Below are 17,859 nucleotides of genomic sequence, written 5' to 3'. Positions count from 1 at the left end.
CAGTGCAAAACAAAAACAAGGAAAAACAAATCTACTTCTTCGTATCTTGGCTGTAATTTTCGTCTGTCTTGCGTAAATGAAAAATTATCATTGACGACGATTCGGTTTTGTCTTGCTATATTCCTATGGTGATCAGACGGATCAGACGATTACCGCGCCTGAGAAGAAGCACAAGAGGAAGAGCTTTTGTTGGTGCAAGAGGACCTGAGCCCACTTTCGGAGTACTGCACATCAAAAAAGAGAAAGTTTAATGTCACAATTAGAATTGACCATCAATCACTATTCAGAAGTAAAAAAATGTTTTGAATTTTCTCATGAAAATGCTATTCTGTGATTCGAGTGACCGTATCAAACGTATGATAACCTAAAATAGCTGTTTGCATGGAAAAGGATCAATAATACAGTAAACCTGCGCGGGAATAAATGATTGTCGTTTTCATCGAAGATTATTCATTCTGTAACATCTCGATTCGATTGAAAGGAAAACGAATATTCCATTCACTGCCACAGAAAAAAAACTGCATAGACTGTTGAACAGGAGAGAGCATAATGAGTCTGTCGCGGTTGTTACCATTTCATTTATCAACTTCTCAGAAGGTAAGACTATATTTTTGTAATTGTGAGAAAAGCGAGTAAAGACTCATCTCGTTATTTTTCTTTTTTTAAGGTGATAGTAATATCGGTAACAGCAGGTGTCGCCGTCTTAGGAGTCATTGCAAGTTATCTTGGTCGACGTAGAACATCTAAACCACAACAGCGACGGCTGAGGAAGCCGGGAGGCAGAAAAGCTCGTAATAGTGTTCGCAGTCCAAACGACATTATTTCCCTTGCTGGATCAAAAGCCTCTGGTCGGTCATACAGTCCAGGTGGTTCTATCCATGGTGTTTCAGATCGATTGTCCTTGGCTTCCGGTTCACTGGCAGTTAGTGGATCGGGAATGAATGCGGGACAAGTGATTGGTGCTTCAACACCACTGACTCCTCAGCAACTGGGCGTAATGGGAATGGAAGCTTTGGATTCAGTCATCAGCTACTGGGAAGAGGCATTGGCAGGAAGAAATGATATTGACATACCGAGCAGAATAACGGCGGACCAAGAAGAGTTTTGCAGGGAATTACAAAATTTGTTAGATGCTGCATATAATCTCCAAGAACAGGGAGAACTGCTATTTCTAGACGAACGATCGGTACTCTTCAGAGATGAAGAAAACAGAAAAACAAACACAGGATTGCTATCCAACGGGCATCGGTCCGGTTCGGATCCTAATTTTGATTCCGCCGAAAGTTTTGCTTCAGCGTTAGATCAGGTGAGCACATACCTTTTTTGTATAAACAAGAATTCAATATAGATTACAAACGTTCCATTCATAGGTGGCGGATCTTCGCGAATTCGAAGACTACGGAGAGGTCTTCTCAGACGTAGAAAACTATCCTCTATATCAGGATGCTTTGGAACTTCTAAACGATAACCCCATTCCCTGTCGAACAACTCGAACCGACATGGTCGGTTGCACATCTGATTCGGAGCATTTTGCAAAACTGCACTGTATACGGCTGGCCTTTCAATTCTTATTTAAGGTTCGTCAATGAACTCAAGCAAAATTGAACATCAGATAAACATTTTATCTCTTCGTAGGATCCAAAAAACAGCCGCTGGGTAGCCGATTCCGGCCGCCAAGTGTTAACAGATTTACTGTGTCTGGGAGACAAGGATCCGAAGGATTTTCTGGTTGCGTACGAGTCAATGTTGGAGTTTCTGCAGAATGCAGACAATTGGCCCGCCATAGAGCTAGAGCTGTATTCATGCAATGTGAAAGCAATAACTTTCTACGACGTGGTGCTCGATTTCATAATTCTTGATGCATTTAGAGATCTCGATTCACCCCCAAATAGTGTTCTTGCCGTCATCAATAATCGATTCCTGTCCAATAGTTTTAAGGAGACGGCACTTACGACGGCCGTTTGGTCTGTGCTCAAGGCAAAGAAGCGATTGCTGAAATTTCCCAGTGGAATCATGTCACACTTCTACTGCATTACAGAGCAGCTATCTCCCTTGATGGTTTGGGGATTTTTTGGGCCCGATGAGGATCTCAAAGAGGTGTGTAAATACTTCAAAGATCAAATGATGGGATTCATGGTGGACATTTATAATTTCCAAAAATGTCGCTACACCACCGTTGAAGAGTTAGCTGAAGACATCCTGTCGAACATGAGAATGAGAGTGAACAACATAGGCGTTAAGTTCAATCAATAACCAGTAATATTTTATTGGTGGTTGTTTTTGATTTTTTTTTGTTTTGTTAAATTGGGTTATGTCATATCATGTTTATGAAATAATTTTATTATACAGACGAACATACACAAAATATAGATAATATGTTCATGTCAGTGAAAAGTAAAATAAGTCTGGTGATTTTAATAGGGTAGTTAGTAGTCCACAAAAACGTAGAGTACCTTCTCGTAAAATATAAGTTTAACTCTGAAATAAAATAAATTATTATAAAAAGCATGAATATTTATTTTTGTTTTAAATTGTTGAAACATAGGGCCTGATCACGAACGTCACTTCACGGTGAAAACGAAGTGAATTGTATACAACCTTATTACGGCTGCCACCGTGTGTTTAGAATCCGGAAGAATTCATCCGTCGTGACAACTTTGATCAACTCGGTGTTATGAATACTACGATACTGTCATGTCACGAGGAAAAACAAGTATATTTGTCACTTGTGTTTTAGATGGTGAAAGCTTCTTCTTCTTATTGAATGGCGTTAACGTTCCCTATGGAACTTTTGCCGTCTCAACGTAAGCATTAACTAGCGTCATTTATTAATACTTAGTTGAGATTTCTTAAGCCAAATAACACGCCCTGAATGTATTCCGAGAGGCAAGCTCTAGAATACGCGTGACCACAGTGCAAGTCGAAGGAAATTTCTTTGACGAAAAATCCCCGCCCAGGACGGGATTCGAACCCGAACACCCGGCATGATAATGTGAGACGCTAACCACTCGGCCACGGGTGCACTCTAGTCACGGGCGAAAGCTAGTCACGCGGAATGGAGTAAGTTTTATTTCGGATTTATTTAGCTTTTTTATTAACATTTTGAATCTTGTCTTGCTTTTTAAACCTCCTGTACTCGCGTGCAAAATCATAACACGTATACTCGCGCACGGTGTCACAGACCGAAAATTGAACATCTCTGTAATGTTGCCATTGTGTATTTTTCAGGCTTTATTGGCATTTATTTGAAGTAGAGGGTATGATTGAATGAAAAAACTCAAAAAAATATGTTTTCTTCATCTTTATTATGTTTCAATAATCATCTAATCTAGCCTCCTCAAAACAGAGTAATTTTTGATACTCCAACACAAATAACGAAATTCGAATTTTTCACTGTTATAAATTAAAAGTAAGCAACTGAATATAATTCATGGAAGTATAAATAGCTATAAAACAGCATAAAAACGTATTAATCGATTGTGGTTTCATTGGAGTAAGAATCAGAACATAGCATAACTGCATGCTCGAAACAAACATATTTTTTACATTTCATGTAGTTGTGCGGGTTCTGCGGGTCTTTTATCAAAGAGAAGAATGTATAACGACCTTTTAGATAATTACCAGATGATAAAGGTTCTGGAATATAAAGTTTGCATATTTCTAATATTCTTTGTCTCTGTATTCTTGGTAAACTTGTTAAGTATGCAAACTCTACAATATCTACGCAGCCGGGTGCTATGATTGATGCTAGGATCGTTAGCAAAATCTCAAGCAGAACTGTCAGTGGGATACCCAATTCATATGAAAACAAAGGGAAAATGTCAGTGCCCAATACCCAATATGTTGGCTCCTGTCAGTTCAATGGGGGTTCTCTAAAGACGTCACCCGGCTGTATCTACGTCTCTGATATGCCCCCACTTTATGTACCGCTCATGCAACTGTCATTATTGACTTCCTGTTTATTTTCTCCTTTTGTCATTCCAAACGTAACCGCTATTAATAAAGCACGTTGTTAGTTTTTCTCTGAGTATACTCATCGTGTTCGTGTTTATTTATCCCGATCCGAAAGTCCATCCGCCGGATAATTTCAGGTTACGGTGCCCAGTAACGTTAACCGCGAGTGCTAAGTACAATTATGGCAGATGAAGAGAAGACCGAGCGGTTTATGCTCCCGCTTTTCGACGGGTCAAACTTTACCGCATGGAAGTTCCGGATGCGTGTATTGTTGGAGGAGTATGATCTCCTCGAGTGCATGGAATCGAAGGCTGCTGATTTGGAGGAACTGCAGGATGCAGTGGGCGATAGCAACGACGTAAAAATTGCGAAGCAGGCGAAGCGCGAGAAACGGGCGAAGAGGGACAAAAAGTGCAAATCATTGTTGGTGTCTCGCATACACGATTCCCAGTTGGAATACGTGTAGTGATCCCCGATAATCGTTCGATTAATCGATTAATCGAATACTTCCTACAGAAATCGATTATTAATCGAACGAATACTGCACAACCAATAATCGAAGCGAACGAATAATTTACATCGATTAATCGATTCAAACCCAGAGCAAAAAAACCGTACAGCCGCTGCAGTTTTATCCTGAAAATCAATAATTATCTTTGACGCTCTCCTAAACTCCTAAAAGAAGCTCAATGCCGTCGATGCGAGATGAGCTTCGTTTACGAGTTTAGGGGAGCGTAAAAGGTAATAATTGATTTTCAGACGTAATGAACACTTTTTTGATTCCAGATGGCTTTCTAACAAATGAGAAATATTAGTCTAACTAATTATTTCTCTCAGTGTGACGATTAATCGATTAATCGATTATTTGGATCGATTAATCGTATCGAATAAGAAACTGCTTAAAAGTATTCGATTAGTGGATGAACGATTAATTTCAAAAATCGGGGATCACTAAATACGTGCAGGAGAAGCGAACACCGAAGGAGATTTGGGACGCTTTGGTCCGCGTCTTCGAGCGGAAAAGCATCGCCAGCCGGATGCACTTAAAACGACAGATGCTATCGTTGCGGTTGGGAAACGGTTGCCTAAAAGATCATTTTCTCCGGTTCGATCGTCTGGTGAGGGAGTACCGAGGTACGGGCGCTACCATCGACGAAGTGGATGTGATTTGCCACTTGCTTGTAACGCTGGGGCCAGCTTATTCTACCGTTGTGACGGCACTGGAGACAATGCTAGAAGATAATTTGTCCCTCGAATTCGTTAAGTGCCGTCTCTTAGACGAAGAAATAAAGCAGTGCGGTGCAAGGTGTAGAATTGTTCACACCAAAAGTAGAGGTGGCAGCTTTTTCGGGATCGAAGAAGAAAAGTGACAATAAGAAGAAGCCGTTTAAATGCTTTGGTTGTCACGAAGAAGGACACAAGCTTTCAGAGTGCCCGAAAAATAAGAAGAAGAATGCGACGCGTAAACAGTCGACTGCAAATTTGGCAGACGGTGAAGCAGTTTTGTTTGTGACTATGAGGAAAAGTGATGACGATGTCTGTCCGAATCGGCAACCAGTGCAGTGGTTCGTAGACTCCGGGTGCTCGGACCACTTGGTGAAGGACAAGGAACTGTTCGAAGAGTTGAAACCTCTGAAGAAGCCGGTGGAAATCGCGGTGGCGAAGGATGGCCAGTCACTCGTGGCACATTACTCCGGCACGGTAAAACTGCAGTCCGTCGTAAACGGTAAGCGAATTGCGTGTATTGTTACAAATGTGCTGTACGTTCCGTCGTTGCGGTTCAATCTTTTTTCGGTGCTGAACGTTGAAAAACGAGGAATGCGAGTTGTGTTTGAAAAGGGCCGAGTGAATATCTACAACGGGTCCGAAATCGTAGCTACTGGTGCGCGACGAGGTAAGCTATACGAGCTTGACCTTTACCAGGTCGAAGATGGTAACTGTAAAAGTGGTTCGATGTTGGCGTGTGGTCGAATAACTAAAGGCCTAGAGCTGTGGCATCGTAGGTTTGGCCACTTGAACGTGAAGCAGCTTGAACAGCTTATTAATAAAGACATGGTTGACGGTTTGCGCCCCGTGAATGGCAATTTATCGGACAAAGGTGAGGTGTTTTGTGAGCCGTGTATTGTCGCAAAACAAACGCGAAAACCATTTCCCCCGCGTGAAGGCAGACGATCATCGCGAATGTTGGAAGTTGTCCACTCCGATGTGTGTGGACCGGTGACACCGGTTGGTCGGAACGGTGAACGGTTTTTCGTAACATTCATTGACGATTGGAGTCATTTTGTAATGATTTTCCCGATGCAATCGAAAGACGAGGTGTTCGATCGGTTTGTGCATTATGAAGCGTTGGTCACAGCGAAATTTGGTTCGCGGATTTCTCGGTTCGTGTGTGATAACGGAGGGGAATATAAAAACAAGGCATTCCAATCGTTTTTCCGGAAAAAGGGAATTCAAATTCAGTGGACGGTTCCATATACCCCTGAGCTCAATGGAACCAGTGAACGGATGAACCGTACCGTCATCGAGAGGGCTCGTGCGATGCTTGAAGATGCTAAACTAGACAAGTCATTCTGGGTTCAGGCGGTTCAAACTGCTGCGTATCTAGTGAACAGATCACCTACTAGTGCGATTGATTCGGATAAGACGCCTTCTGAGCTTTGGGAAGGTAAGCGACCGGATGTATCCAAACTTCGGAAATTTGGATGTGCTGTTTATGTGCACGTTCCGCAGGAGCGCCGCAAGAAACTAGACGCGAAGGCGTGGAAGGGCTTTTTCGTGGGGTACGCGGTCAATGGGTATCTGGTGTGGGATCCTAATGAAGAATCGATTGTGGTGGCCGCGATGTCGATTTTCTGGAGCAGCAGGCATTCGGAGAAAAGAATGCGAAGAAACCGAAAGCCAAGTCGAAAGGTGTGTCAGTGATTCGTGTCAGTGGACTAGAAATTGATAACAGTGAAAAACACGATGTGGTCGAGGCCGAGTCAAGAGCCGTGACCTTGGGTGAAGCGGACAGTGAATACGACGGAGAAGAACGTTTTACGAGTTGTTCCGAAGATGAAGATAGTGTTCCGGATGATGAAAATGAAAGTTTATCGGATGGGCGACCAACCCGAAACCGTAATGCGCCATCGTGGCATAGCGACTATGAAGTGGACTACGCCGGTTTCGCGTTGAATGCAGTGTCGTATGTTGAGAATCTACCGGAATCAGTGTCGGAACTACGGAAGAGAGAAGATTGGCCTTTATGGAAGAAGGCCATGCAAGAAGAGATGGACTCGTTGGCGAAAAATGAGACATGGACCTTAGTGAATCTTCCGAAGGGACGAAGTGCCGTGTCGTGTAAATGGGTTTTTAAAGTGAAGCAAAGCGACGAGAACGAGATACCAAGGTACAAGGCAAGATTGGTTGCCAGAGGGTTCAGCCAAAAGCACGGGTTTGATTACACCGAAACGTATTCTCCCGTTGCTCGGATGGATACGTTGCGTACGGTTTTGGCATTGGCGAATCACGAAGAATGGGTCGTCCATCAAATGGACGTTAAGACGGCCTTCCTCAACGGCGATCTATCTGAAGAAATCTACATGCGTCAACCGGAGGAGTTCAGCGAGGACAACGGTCTCGTGTGCCGTTTAAATAAATCGTTATACGGATTGAAGCAGGCGGCAAGGTCGTGGAACGACCGTTTTCATAAGTTCGTCGTGCGTTTGGGTTTCGTGAGAAGCCAGAACGATCTCTGTTTGTACCGCCAGGGATCAGGACGGAAGCAAGTCATCTTGGTCATCTACGTGGATGACGTACTTGTTGCTAGTGCGTCAGAGGAGCTGATCGGCAAAATCAAGGGCTGCCTCTCAACCGAATTCGAGATGACAGACGTTGGCGAAGTGAAGAATTTCCTCGGCATGCGGATTGACCGGAATCTGCGACAGAAGATAACACGTATCAGTCAGTGTCGCTACTTGGAGAACCTGCTAGACCGGTTCCAAATGCAGGACTGCCGACCAATCGCAACGCCGATGGAGCATCGGCTGAAGCTACCGAAGGGAATAGAGTCGAAGAAGACCGACAAACCGTGAGCTAGTTGGCTGTGTCATGTATGTCGCACTGACGTCTCGGCCAGACTTAGCGGTTTCAGCGAACTATTTTAGCCAGTTCCAAGCGTGTCCTAACGAGGAACATTGGGTCCATCTTCGACGGGTCCTACGCTATATTAAAGGGACACTGGATCTTGGATTGGTCTTCCAGGACAGCGAAGCAGAGCCACTGCTGGAAGCGTTTACGGACGCCGACTGGGCGAATGATGTCACCGATCGCCGGTCTGTATCGGGCGCTCTCTTTAAGGTTTATGGTGCAACGGTCAGCTGGAGTGCGAAGAAGCAAGCTACAGTGTCTCTCTCGTCCACCGAAGCCGAGCTAATCGCGCTTTGTGCAGCTGCCTGTCATGGCCAGTGGATGGTCAGAATACTCGAAGATCTTGGATTCAAGCCGGTGGGGCCGATTGCCTATTATGAGGACAATCAATCAACGATCAAGACCGCGTCGAACCCGAAGGATTCCGGACGTCTGAAACATCTGGATGTAAAGCATTTCTTCGTTCGTGAGTTGCTGGAGGCTAATCATATTTGGGTCGATTATGTTCCAACGTCGAAGCAACAAGCAGATTTTCTGACCAAGAGCCTCCCTGCACTAGCATTCAGGAAGTTTCAGGACTGCCTCGGACTAACAGATTGCAGCGTTTGAGCGGGCGTGTTAAGTATGCAAACTCTACAATATCTACGTCTCTGATATGCCCCCACTTTATGTACCGCTCATGCAACTGTCATTATTGACTTCCTGTTTATTTTCTCCTTTTGTCATTCCAAACGTAACCGCTATTAATAAAGCACGTTGTTAGTTTTTCTCTGAGTATACTCATCGTGTTCGTGTTTATTTATCCCGATCCGAAAGTCCATCCGCTGGATAATTTCAAAACTAAGAATTAATGCCTTTTTTAGATGGGTCATGAAAAGATGATATAACAGGATTTCTAGGAACTTTTTTTTTCTTTTTCTTGTTTTCTTGTCGATATTGCCCATTATAAAAAAAAATATCCCCGAAACTGTAACTGTTAGAAGTTAGCATGCGCCACCGATTAGTTTATAGTTTACTGTTTACAATTATTCCACAAGTGAAATTCTCTCACAAGTGTGTATATGTATGACCATTATATTTAGCGAATAATATACGAAAATCAAACATTTATATTTTGCTTTTAAACGTATGAATCTAACGACGAATAGTTAATATATGGATCCGTTCAATTCAGTTACAGAGGGACTGAAATCAAATAAGAATAGTCCGGTAATGATCTTATGCATTATATGCAATAAATATTCCACGCCACTAACATTAATTTATACATTTCGTTCAACAATATTCTAGAATATGAAAAAAGGCACTTGTCCAATAAAGTTACTCCTATACTCGCGTCGGTGTGTCAGACCGAAAGTGTTGAAAAAGTGGCACACGTCCCCATTGTACCAACACATGCGAAACGCTAAACGATGACGAACGACGAATAACGCAGCTAGAGAGAATCACAAAGTCGTAGTGTTGATATTTTCTGAGAAATGAACGAATTATTGATTTCTCGGTCTGACAGACCAATGCGCGAGTATAGGAGTGTTAACCCTCCTGTACTCGCGTGCAAAATCATAACACGTATACTCGCGCACGGTCACAGACCGAAAATTGAACTTCCCTGTAATGTTGCCATTGTGTATTGTGTCAGGCTTTATTGGCATTTATTTGAAGAAGAGGGTATTATTAAATGAAAAAACTCCAAAAAATATGTTTTCTTCGTCTTTATTATGTTTTAATAGTTATCTAATTCAGCTTCCTCAAAACAGAGTAATTTTTGATACTCCAACACAAATAACGAAATTCGAACATTTCTCTGTTATTAATTAAAAGTATGCAACTGAATATAATTCATGGAAGTATAAAAAGTTATAAAATAACATAGAAACGTATTAATCGATTGTGGTTTCATTGGAGTTAGAATCAGAACATAGCATAACTGCATGCTCGAAACAAACATATTTTTTACATTTCATGCAGTTGCTGCGTGTTTTTCGAGTCTTTTATTGAAGAGAAGAATGTATAACGACCTTCTAGATGATTATCTTTACCAGATGATAAAGGTTCTGTAATATAAAGTTTGCATATTTCTAATATTCTTTGTCTCTGTATTCTTGGTAAACTAAGAATTAACGCCTTTTTTTGATAGGTCATAAAAAGATGATATAAAAGGATTTCTAGGAACTTCCTTTTCTTTTACTTGTTTTCTTGTCGATATTGTTCATTATGAGAAAAATATCCCCGAAACTGTTACTGTTAAAAATTACCATTAGCCACCGATTAGATTATAGTTTACTGTTTACTATTCTTCCACAAGTGGAATTATTTCACAAGATTGTATATGTCCGACCAATATATTTAGCGAATAACTATACGAAAGTCAAACATTTATATTTTGCTTTTGAACGTATGAATCTAACGACGAAAAGTTAATATATGGATCCGTTCAATCCAGTTACAAAAGGGACTGAAATCAAATAAGAATAGTCCGGTAATGATCTTATGCATTACATTCAATAAAAATTCCACGCCACTAACATTTTATTCAACAATATTCTAGAATATGAAAAAAGGCACTTGTCCAATAAAGTTACTCCTATACTCGCGTCGGTGTGTCAGACCGAAACTGTTAAAAAAGTGGCACACGTCCCCATTGTAACAACACATGCGATACGTTAAACGATGACGAACGACGAATAAGCTAGAGAGAATCGCAAAGTCGTAGTGTTGATATTTTCTGAGAAATGAACGAATTATTGATTTCTCGGTCTGACAGACCAATGTGCGAGTATAGGAGTGTTAAGAAAGAAAAGATAAACAAACAGCAATTTACCCACTTGGTGGCATTTTTAAAATCCTAACGTATCCAGAGGACATAAAATTTATTTGGATTCGATAAATGCGCTATGGGATGTAATTGGGGACTAAAAATGTAGCTCCCGTAGACCGATTGAAACATGGCGAAAGGTCTAAGTTCGATTGTCCTTAATGAATAGAGGGTCCAATTCCAAAAAACGAGACGAGCAATTCGTCCCGTCTCGTCTCGGCTTCAGTCACTGTCGAGACGAGCAGAATATTCCATTCCAGTACACGAGTTTCATTTTTTATTTTTTTTTTATCTTCGTTTATTTTTCGTCGGCCTATTTCCGCCACTTCAGTGCCAATCACCGACATCAGGGAGGCGACTCCACCTGTTCCTACCTATCAGACTCAACAACTCATGAGCCGGGCCAACTTCTTTTACGAGTTTCATTGAAATGTTTTATTTGGTAGACTGGAGAGACTTCAGTCAGTTTTTCTCGGTGTGATCAATGATATCAGATGAGAAGACATGTTTTTGTTTTGAGAAAAACAACACAGTTTTAAAATTGATCAATCGATCTCTTTTCTCAGTGCCAAAATATTAAAAAAACATAACAAAAAGGAATGAGTTTCATATATCTTTTGGTTTCATTGATATATTTCCTCGAGCATATGGTTTCATCACTCAGACGTTTTGTTATTATGGATTTATTGGGGGCATTGTTTGTTCACCTAATCAACGATTTATCAATAAAAGTTTTAAATCTATATATATGTATTTCTAATAAAGTAGTTGTTTTGAATTACTCATTTTCGTTCAATATGTGAAGACCCTTTTCGTGCCGTGTTAATATATTCAAAACAGTCATCTAGCAACCCTGGATATGAGTTCAATGTTTACATTTGGTTGTGTTGTTTGGAACAAGATGCTAAACTATAGGTGTTTCGTTCTTGACACTTTCATGACAATACGTGAGACGAGTTGCGAGACGTAGCTTTCTGCATTGTTTACTTTTTGTTTGGTTGTGTCGTTATGGTTTCATATCAACTCGCTGAGGAAAACAACTGAAGAAAGAAATAAGCAAATATATATTCGTGAAAAATAGTGTACTAGAGCTGCAATAAGGTATTTATATTACATATTATTCAATAGTTTTGGGGGACAGTGAGGAGTTGAAGAGCTTGTGAGTGTGATTAAAGTGCTATAAGTCTAAGAAATCTGTTGTCCAACTCCTCCACAGATAATCGTTCATCTCGCGGTTCTCTATCATGCCAAAATTATATTGTGAATATCTTATTTTCTTCAGATGCCGTATTATTATGCAGTAAAAGGATGCGGAAACAAGGTCCGCATAACGAAAAACAACCCGGACATTGTTTACCACACTTTCCCCCGAGATGGAGATAGACTTCATAAATGGATACTTTTCTGTGGCCAATTACTTTCAACAACTCTTTCCGGATCTTCTGGCGTGATCGATAGTCGTGATTCCAACAGTTTATTTCACCTGTAATATATTAGCAACACAAAAGTCCACTAATTTGAAAAATAAACACGAACCTGTTGCAATCATTGTCAACCTCCTTTTGCTCTAGCAAAACCAATTACTTGTAACAGCCCTTCCGGATCTTCTGGATCTGGTAATCTCGCAATCAGCGCTATTTCTTGTCACCGTCGCCGTAAGTACTTTTTTCCCCGCCGATAGGATCCAAACAGAAGTACATCTTGCTTGGAAAAAAAGCATTGATTGCGCGGCTAGAAGCTAAAACATACTCAAAACATCCTTCTGCACTGTTTTTAATTCGACCGCTGATTGTAGATATCTGAAAAAGTAGAAGCAATTATGAGAAATTGTTATACGAAAAAATCCAGAAAATTACCTACCTACAGTAAAGCGCGAGCAGCTATTTTGCCGACGAATGCATTTGTCACCAAAAGATATGATATGTTTTGTAAACAAATTTGTTTTTTCACGAGCAATGGCCGAACAGCAATTTTGACATTGCGGTCCACCTATAGTATAGCACCTTGGTTTGGAAGAGGTCCATCTGAAAATCTGTAAAATTTTACAATTACTGAATTGAATTTGATGGTTGTAGTTGAAAACATACATTGCTTATGCAATACTAGTTTAGCCGTGAAACAATTTTTGAAGATAAAGACAGAGCAGAAGAATACCGATGCTTTCAATCAACAAGGTAAACAAACACATCAAACCAAGGCGGTATAATAAGGTGGAACGTTATGTCAGAACTGCTGTTCAGCCATTACTTGAGTTCGAATTGACAGCGGCCAAACGAACGGCTAGAGTTTTCCGAGAAAGAGGATAACAAATGGCATGCAATGAGGAGTGCATGCCGCTATGTGTTTGCTGCGCATAAATGTTGGTTTTGTTTACGCTGTTGGCATCATTGTAGTGTTTCGGTGACTGCTGCAAGTTATTGTCTGCATTGCTGTTCTACGGGAAGTGAGGGTTGTTGCCGTTGCTGCTGGGATTGGAAACTCAGCGATTGTGGGAGCTTTGCTAGTGTGTATATAAAAGAGGTGGCTCTTAATAACCGGTGGGCTTGTGCCGTATTGCTTTAGCTGAAGACTCGCCTGATCGTTCGGGTTGTGAGACACAACAGCTAGTTCGATTGAAACCAGCCCAGCGTAGGTATATGTTGGTGGGGACCGCAATGTAGCATAAACATTTGATCTACTTTGTTTATAAACAAAAAAAGCCGCTGTCATTTTTCATCCCCTCTCGCATCATCCATGCCTTATCCTCATACTGTCGAAAACGAACCACCTGTCAATTCCAGCTCCTTGCATCAAACAAACTAGACGATTCGACTGATTCATGGACGAGCGCGGCCAAACGGTCGTCGGACCAGACGAACTACTCGTCTGTTTTGACGTAGGATTACGTCTTTCGGGAACATATTGGGGTACAAATTGAAAATCGAAAATCGCTCTCATCGTGAAAATTGTCCAATTTCAAACGCTTATTGCTCAGTAATTTAATGATAGATTGATGAAATATTAGCGTCAATCGATTTCGGCACTCCACAACAACTTTTTATATTGGAGAAAATAATATTGTTGTGTTGCAGTTGTGTTAAAAATAACTTGATATATGAAACGATTTATTTAAATTTTCATAAATAAAAACCAAGGTGTGTTCCTGCTTGAGAATGGGTCGTTTGGTTTAAGCTGTCTGTTTTCTTGTGTTCATTTTCACTCAAGGAAAGTTTATACGGCGAGAAAAATTGTAAAAGTGAAGAAATATTAGAAAAAGTGATTTCCTAATGATCTACATGTAGTATTAGGTATTGTTAGTCCAATTGAAATATGCATTGGTTTGAATAAACACTCAGAAAGTAAAAACTATAAAAGAAAATTATCTTTTCCATTTCAAATATGTATTCTCTATAACATGTTTTTACAGATGAGAAAAATTGATAATTGTGTTCTGTCTTGGTAATTATTTTATATTACATTGGTGAGTTTTTTTTTCTTTACTTCATCCATACATAACACAGGAGGTTTCTCGTCTAAGATAACAGGGCGGTTTTCATCATATCTCGTTCCACTTCGGTATCTGTTATCTGATACGCACCATCCAACGACTGTTTACCATCCTTCTGTCATCATCGCTTGGTAAATACTGGTGGTGAACAAACAATACCCAACAACCAAACAAAACAGCCCTTTTCAGGGCCACCAAATCATTACCAAAGAGTTTAACTATGTAATTCTTCAACAATATCCAAAATCAACAGATAGCCTAATGGAATCCTACGTCAACTATGCGGTCGTGGACACTTGGACACAACACTCCTGTGACTTTTTAGTCGAGCTCTGCTTCTGGAATATGAAAACAAACGAAACGAGCACTCGTCTGCTCGTCTCGTTTTCTGGAATAGTTCCCAGAATTTTTTTGTTTCTATTTTAAGAATTAGGCGTCGTGCACAAATAACGTAACGCTAAAAATCCGGATTTTGGACAACCTCCCCCCCCCTACGTATCGCAATTTCCTATCTCTAATACACAGAAAGTAACGCAATTGATTTGTTGATATTTTGAATATAAAATAATAACTGTAATGTTTTTCCAACATTGCAGAGCTGGTTTTTGTAATTCAAACATTCGCAATTAGTGGACAAGACCCGAATCAGGACGATAGCTACATCGAATAATGCCATTAATCTTTTGTTTTTACTTAATACATATTTTCAACGATATTGTTTCGAAGACATACTTTGAATCCAAAGAAGATTTAAGTTTCAAAAAAATGAATCTATCATTACAAAGCTTTTAAATTAATATTCATTGCAAAGCTTTTTAATATTTTTTAAATTATTCTCTAGTTCTTTTTCCATAATTTTGATATCCATTTAAAGAAAATCTGAATCATTTTCTGCTTTTGGAAAATTCCTTGAAGCTCATCAGATGTTTCATATGAATTATGCTTCTGACCAGTTTCTGTTTAAAAAAATTATATCAAACCTCATGTTCCGTATATCAAATTACACGAGAATGGGAAGGATAAGATGATTTAACTTCAGAATCCCATACTTGAATCATGAATGTATGAATGTGACTAGCTCGGATTATACTGATCATGAGATGGATAAATTCGGGTTTATTCTGAGATATAGTAGATATTATTATTCATCAAAATTGTAGAAACGGTTCTTAAAAAATTATTCTAACGTTGACCTATACTAAATACTTCTCACTATTCAAACGAGTAAGATAGAGCTGAGTACAAAAGTATGTGAGATGCTTTATCTCTAGAGTAATTTATAGAATTAAGAAATAGAATTACATTCCCATATGTTCAACAACTACATTATTCAGAAGCAACCAAGTATTCCTCCTCATCTTTGAACCAGCGTTCGATTCAGCAAACTAACGCACCAAGCAAATGATTCATGAAATGGGTAGTTCGATTGAAATACCGAATCATCGAGGTATAATCGCAAACTTGTTATTCTAAAACATACGTTCGTGATCACGCCCTTAAATTAAAATTATTACTTGGCGTTATTCAAATATTTTGAACACGTATTTTCTCACCCTAACTTAATATTTTTTTTTATAACTTTCTTCGCATTTCCGCTAAAACTTCATCAATAACTGGCTGATCCGCAAACTTATTCTCGCCCAAAACGGATTTTTTTGTGCTATTAATACCCCCAAATATTCACGATTCTGGGTCCAATCGCAGAACTGTTCATTGATTGATCTTCTAATTGGCCCTTTACAATTTCTTTTAACTATAAATTTCCCAGTACTCCTATCAAAACTCGTCATAATAATATAAAATTAATTTCAGACTCAATCGTTCAAGATTTTTCAATCACGTGTTTCTCCGTTACATGGAATACATGTTCGATACTGAAAATATAACAAAATGTGGACTTCTAAAATCGGACGATTCGTTCCTCGAGTTTTGCGCTTACCAACACGTTTGGCGATTCGTTTTTATTTATATAGTTCTAGATATAGTTATAGATATAGGAGCGTGTTATTTCACCTGAAAATCCATTTCCACTTTCGATCAAATATCAATTTCGTTGGCGCAAACATCAAATGGACTAACAACGCTTGTAACGTAATTGTAATTTTAGAACAAATGGGAATTCAATTTTCCAAAATTTTTCATTTTCCTTCAGAGTTTTCCGATAAATTTCAATCGTCATGTTTGGTTGGAATATAGTTGGTTGACACGTCGGCGGTAGTCAGTTGATGTATGATACATTGACGGCTTCTGGAACTGGAACAATGGGGTATATTTATTCGGCGATGGACAAGATGACTTAATTGATCTTCCTGAAACGTAACCTGCAGTCTCCCGTTCAGAAATTGGGTCTCACTTGTGATTACAGAATCAACAGAATAATGACCCTGCTCTATAATGTCCCAATCAACTCAAAACACCTCCGCAATCACCGGACTTGAACACTATTGAGTATTTATGGTGGGAAATCAAGAACTATCTGAAGAATAAAAATCCAGGGAACAAAGCGGAGCTCAAAACGACGATTATGGAGATCTGGGAGACTCTTCCGTCTACAGTGACCAGAAATCTCGCCTCGGCACTTGCAGGAAGTGCTGGACGCCAAAGGGGCTATACCAAATACTAGAGGATTTATTTTTGTTATCTGTTAACATTTCTGACCTAGACGGCGCCAGTGGTTGTATGGTTAGCGTAACAGCCTCACAATCCGATCGGCCTGGGTTCAATCCCAGCTGGCGTCGTTGGGATTTTCTGAGGCGAAAAATCTCTGGTTACGTCTTCCTTCGGAGCGGAAGTAAAAGAAGTTGGCCCGGCTCATGAGTTGTTGAGTCTGATAGGTAGGAACAGGTGGAGTCGCCTCCCTGATGTCGGTGATTGGCACTAAAGTGGCGGAAATAGGCCGACGAAAAATAAGCGAAGATAAAAAAAAAAAAAAAAAACATTTCTGACCTATTTTAAATTTTCTTTTTGAGAAAAACTTGAACTATAAATTCAATTTTGCCACGTTTTAATTGGAGATTTTCTGTTCGTATTTTAAACATGAAGTAGAAATGTGACCATTTTAATTTTTCTTTCATCATAACAGAAGAGTAAAATGGATCGATTTTACGATGAATATTTAATTTTTACTTTTTAACCCCTAAAAACTAAAAAATAACAAAGCAGCACGAGGTGTATACTCAATTTTACGATTGACTGTATAATATAATAGAACGAATGTACGTGAGGAAAAGTGATGCTTTTGATGTTTGTTGACTGAAAGATTGGTAAAATAATTGGTAGATGAAATCGTCAGTTGCGACGATACAGCAGATGTTTTGTTTGGACTAAGTTTATTGTAGTCGACAGTCACTACCCACACTAGTTTTGTGTGTGGATGGGTTATATACATGATATAACCGCAAGATTGACGTATGACTAGCGTTGGCTTAGTAATCATTTGTTTGAATTGGATAAATTATTGATTGATTAAACTTTC

At 39.8% G+C, this 17,859-nt stretch overlaps 1 protein-coding gene and 1 long non-coding RNA gene across 3 annotated transcripts; one reads left to right on the top strand and one right to left on the bottom strand.

Annotated features, from left to right (window-relative positions):
- Positions 1–2,492, top strand: LOC129766484 (mitoguardin). Its single transcript, XM_055767052.1, has 4 exons — positions 1–597; positions 668–1,306; positions 1,371–1,577; positions 1,636–2,492. The coding sequence occupies exons 1-4, from the start codon at positions 550–552 to the stop codon at positions 2,251–2,253; spliced, it is 1,512 nt and encodes a 503-aa protein (XP_055623027.1). The 5' UTR covers positions 1–549; the 3' UTR covers positions 2,254–2,492.
- Positions 2,493–10,556: 8,064 nt separating this feature from the next.
- Positions 10,557–13,073, bottom strand: LOC129766487 (uncharacterized). 2 transcript variants are annotated; one of them, XR_008741463.1, is made up of 5 exons: positions 12,985–13,073; positions 12,758–12,929; positions 12,434–12,696; positions 12,012–12,380; positions 10,557–11,937 (listed from the first exon to the last, which is right to left on the bottom strand). It is a non-coding gene; the product is annotated as an uncharacterized LOC129766487 (long non-coding RNA). The 2 variants fall into 2 exon arrangements; XR_008741462.1 differs by having other exon boundaries at positions 10,557–12,380; positions 12,985–13,060.
- Between the last annotated feature and the right edge of the window lie 4,786 nt (positions 13,074–17,859).

Source organism: Toxorhynchites rutilus, chromosome 2 (assembly GCF_029784135.1).
Source record: "Toxorhynchites rutilus septentrionalis strain SRP chromosome 2, ASM2978413v1, whole genome shotgun sequence".
NCBI classification, from domain to species: Eukaryota; Metazoa; Arthropoda; class Insecta; order Diptera; family Culicidae; genus Toxorhynchites; species Toxorhynchites rutilus.
Note: the sequence above shows the minus strand (reverse complement) of the source record. Positions and strands in the feature narration are given on the sequence as shown.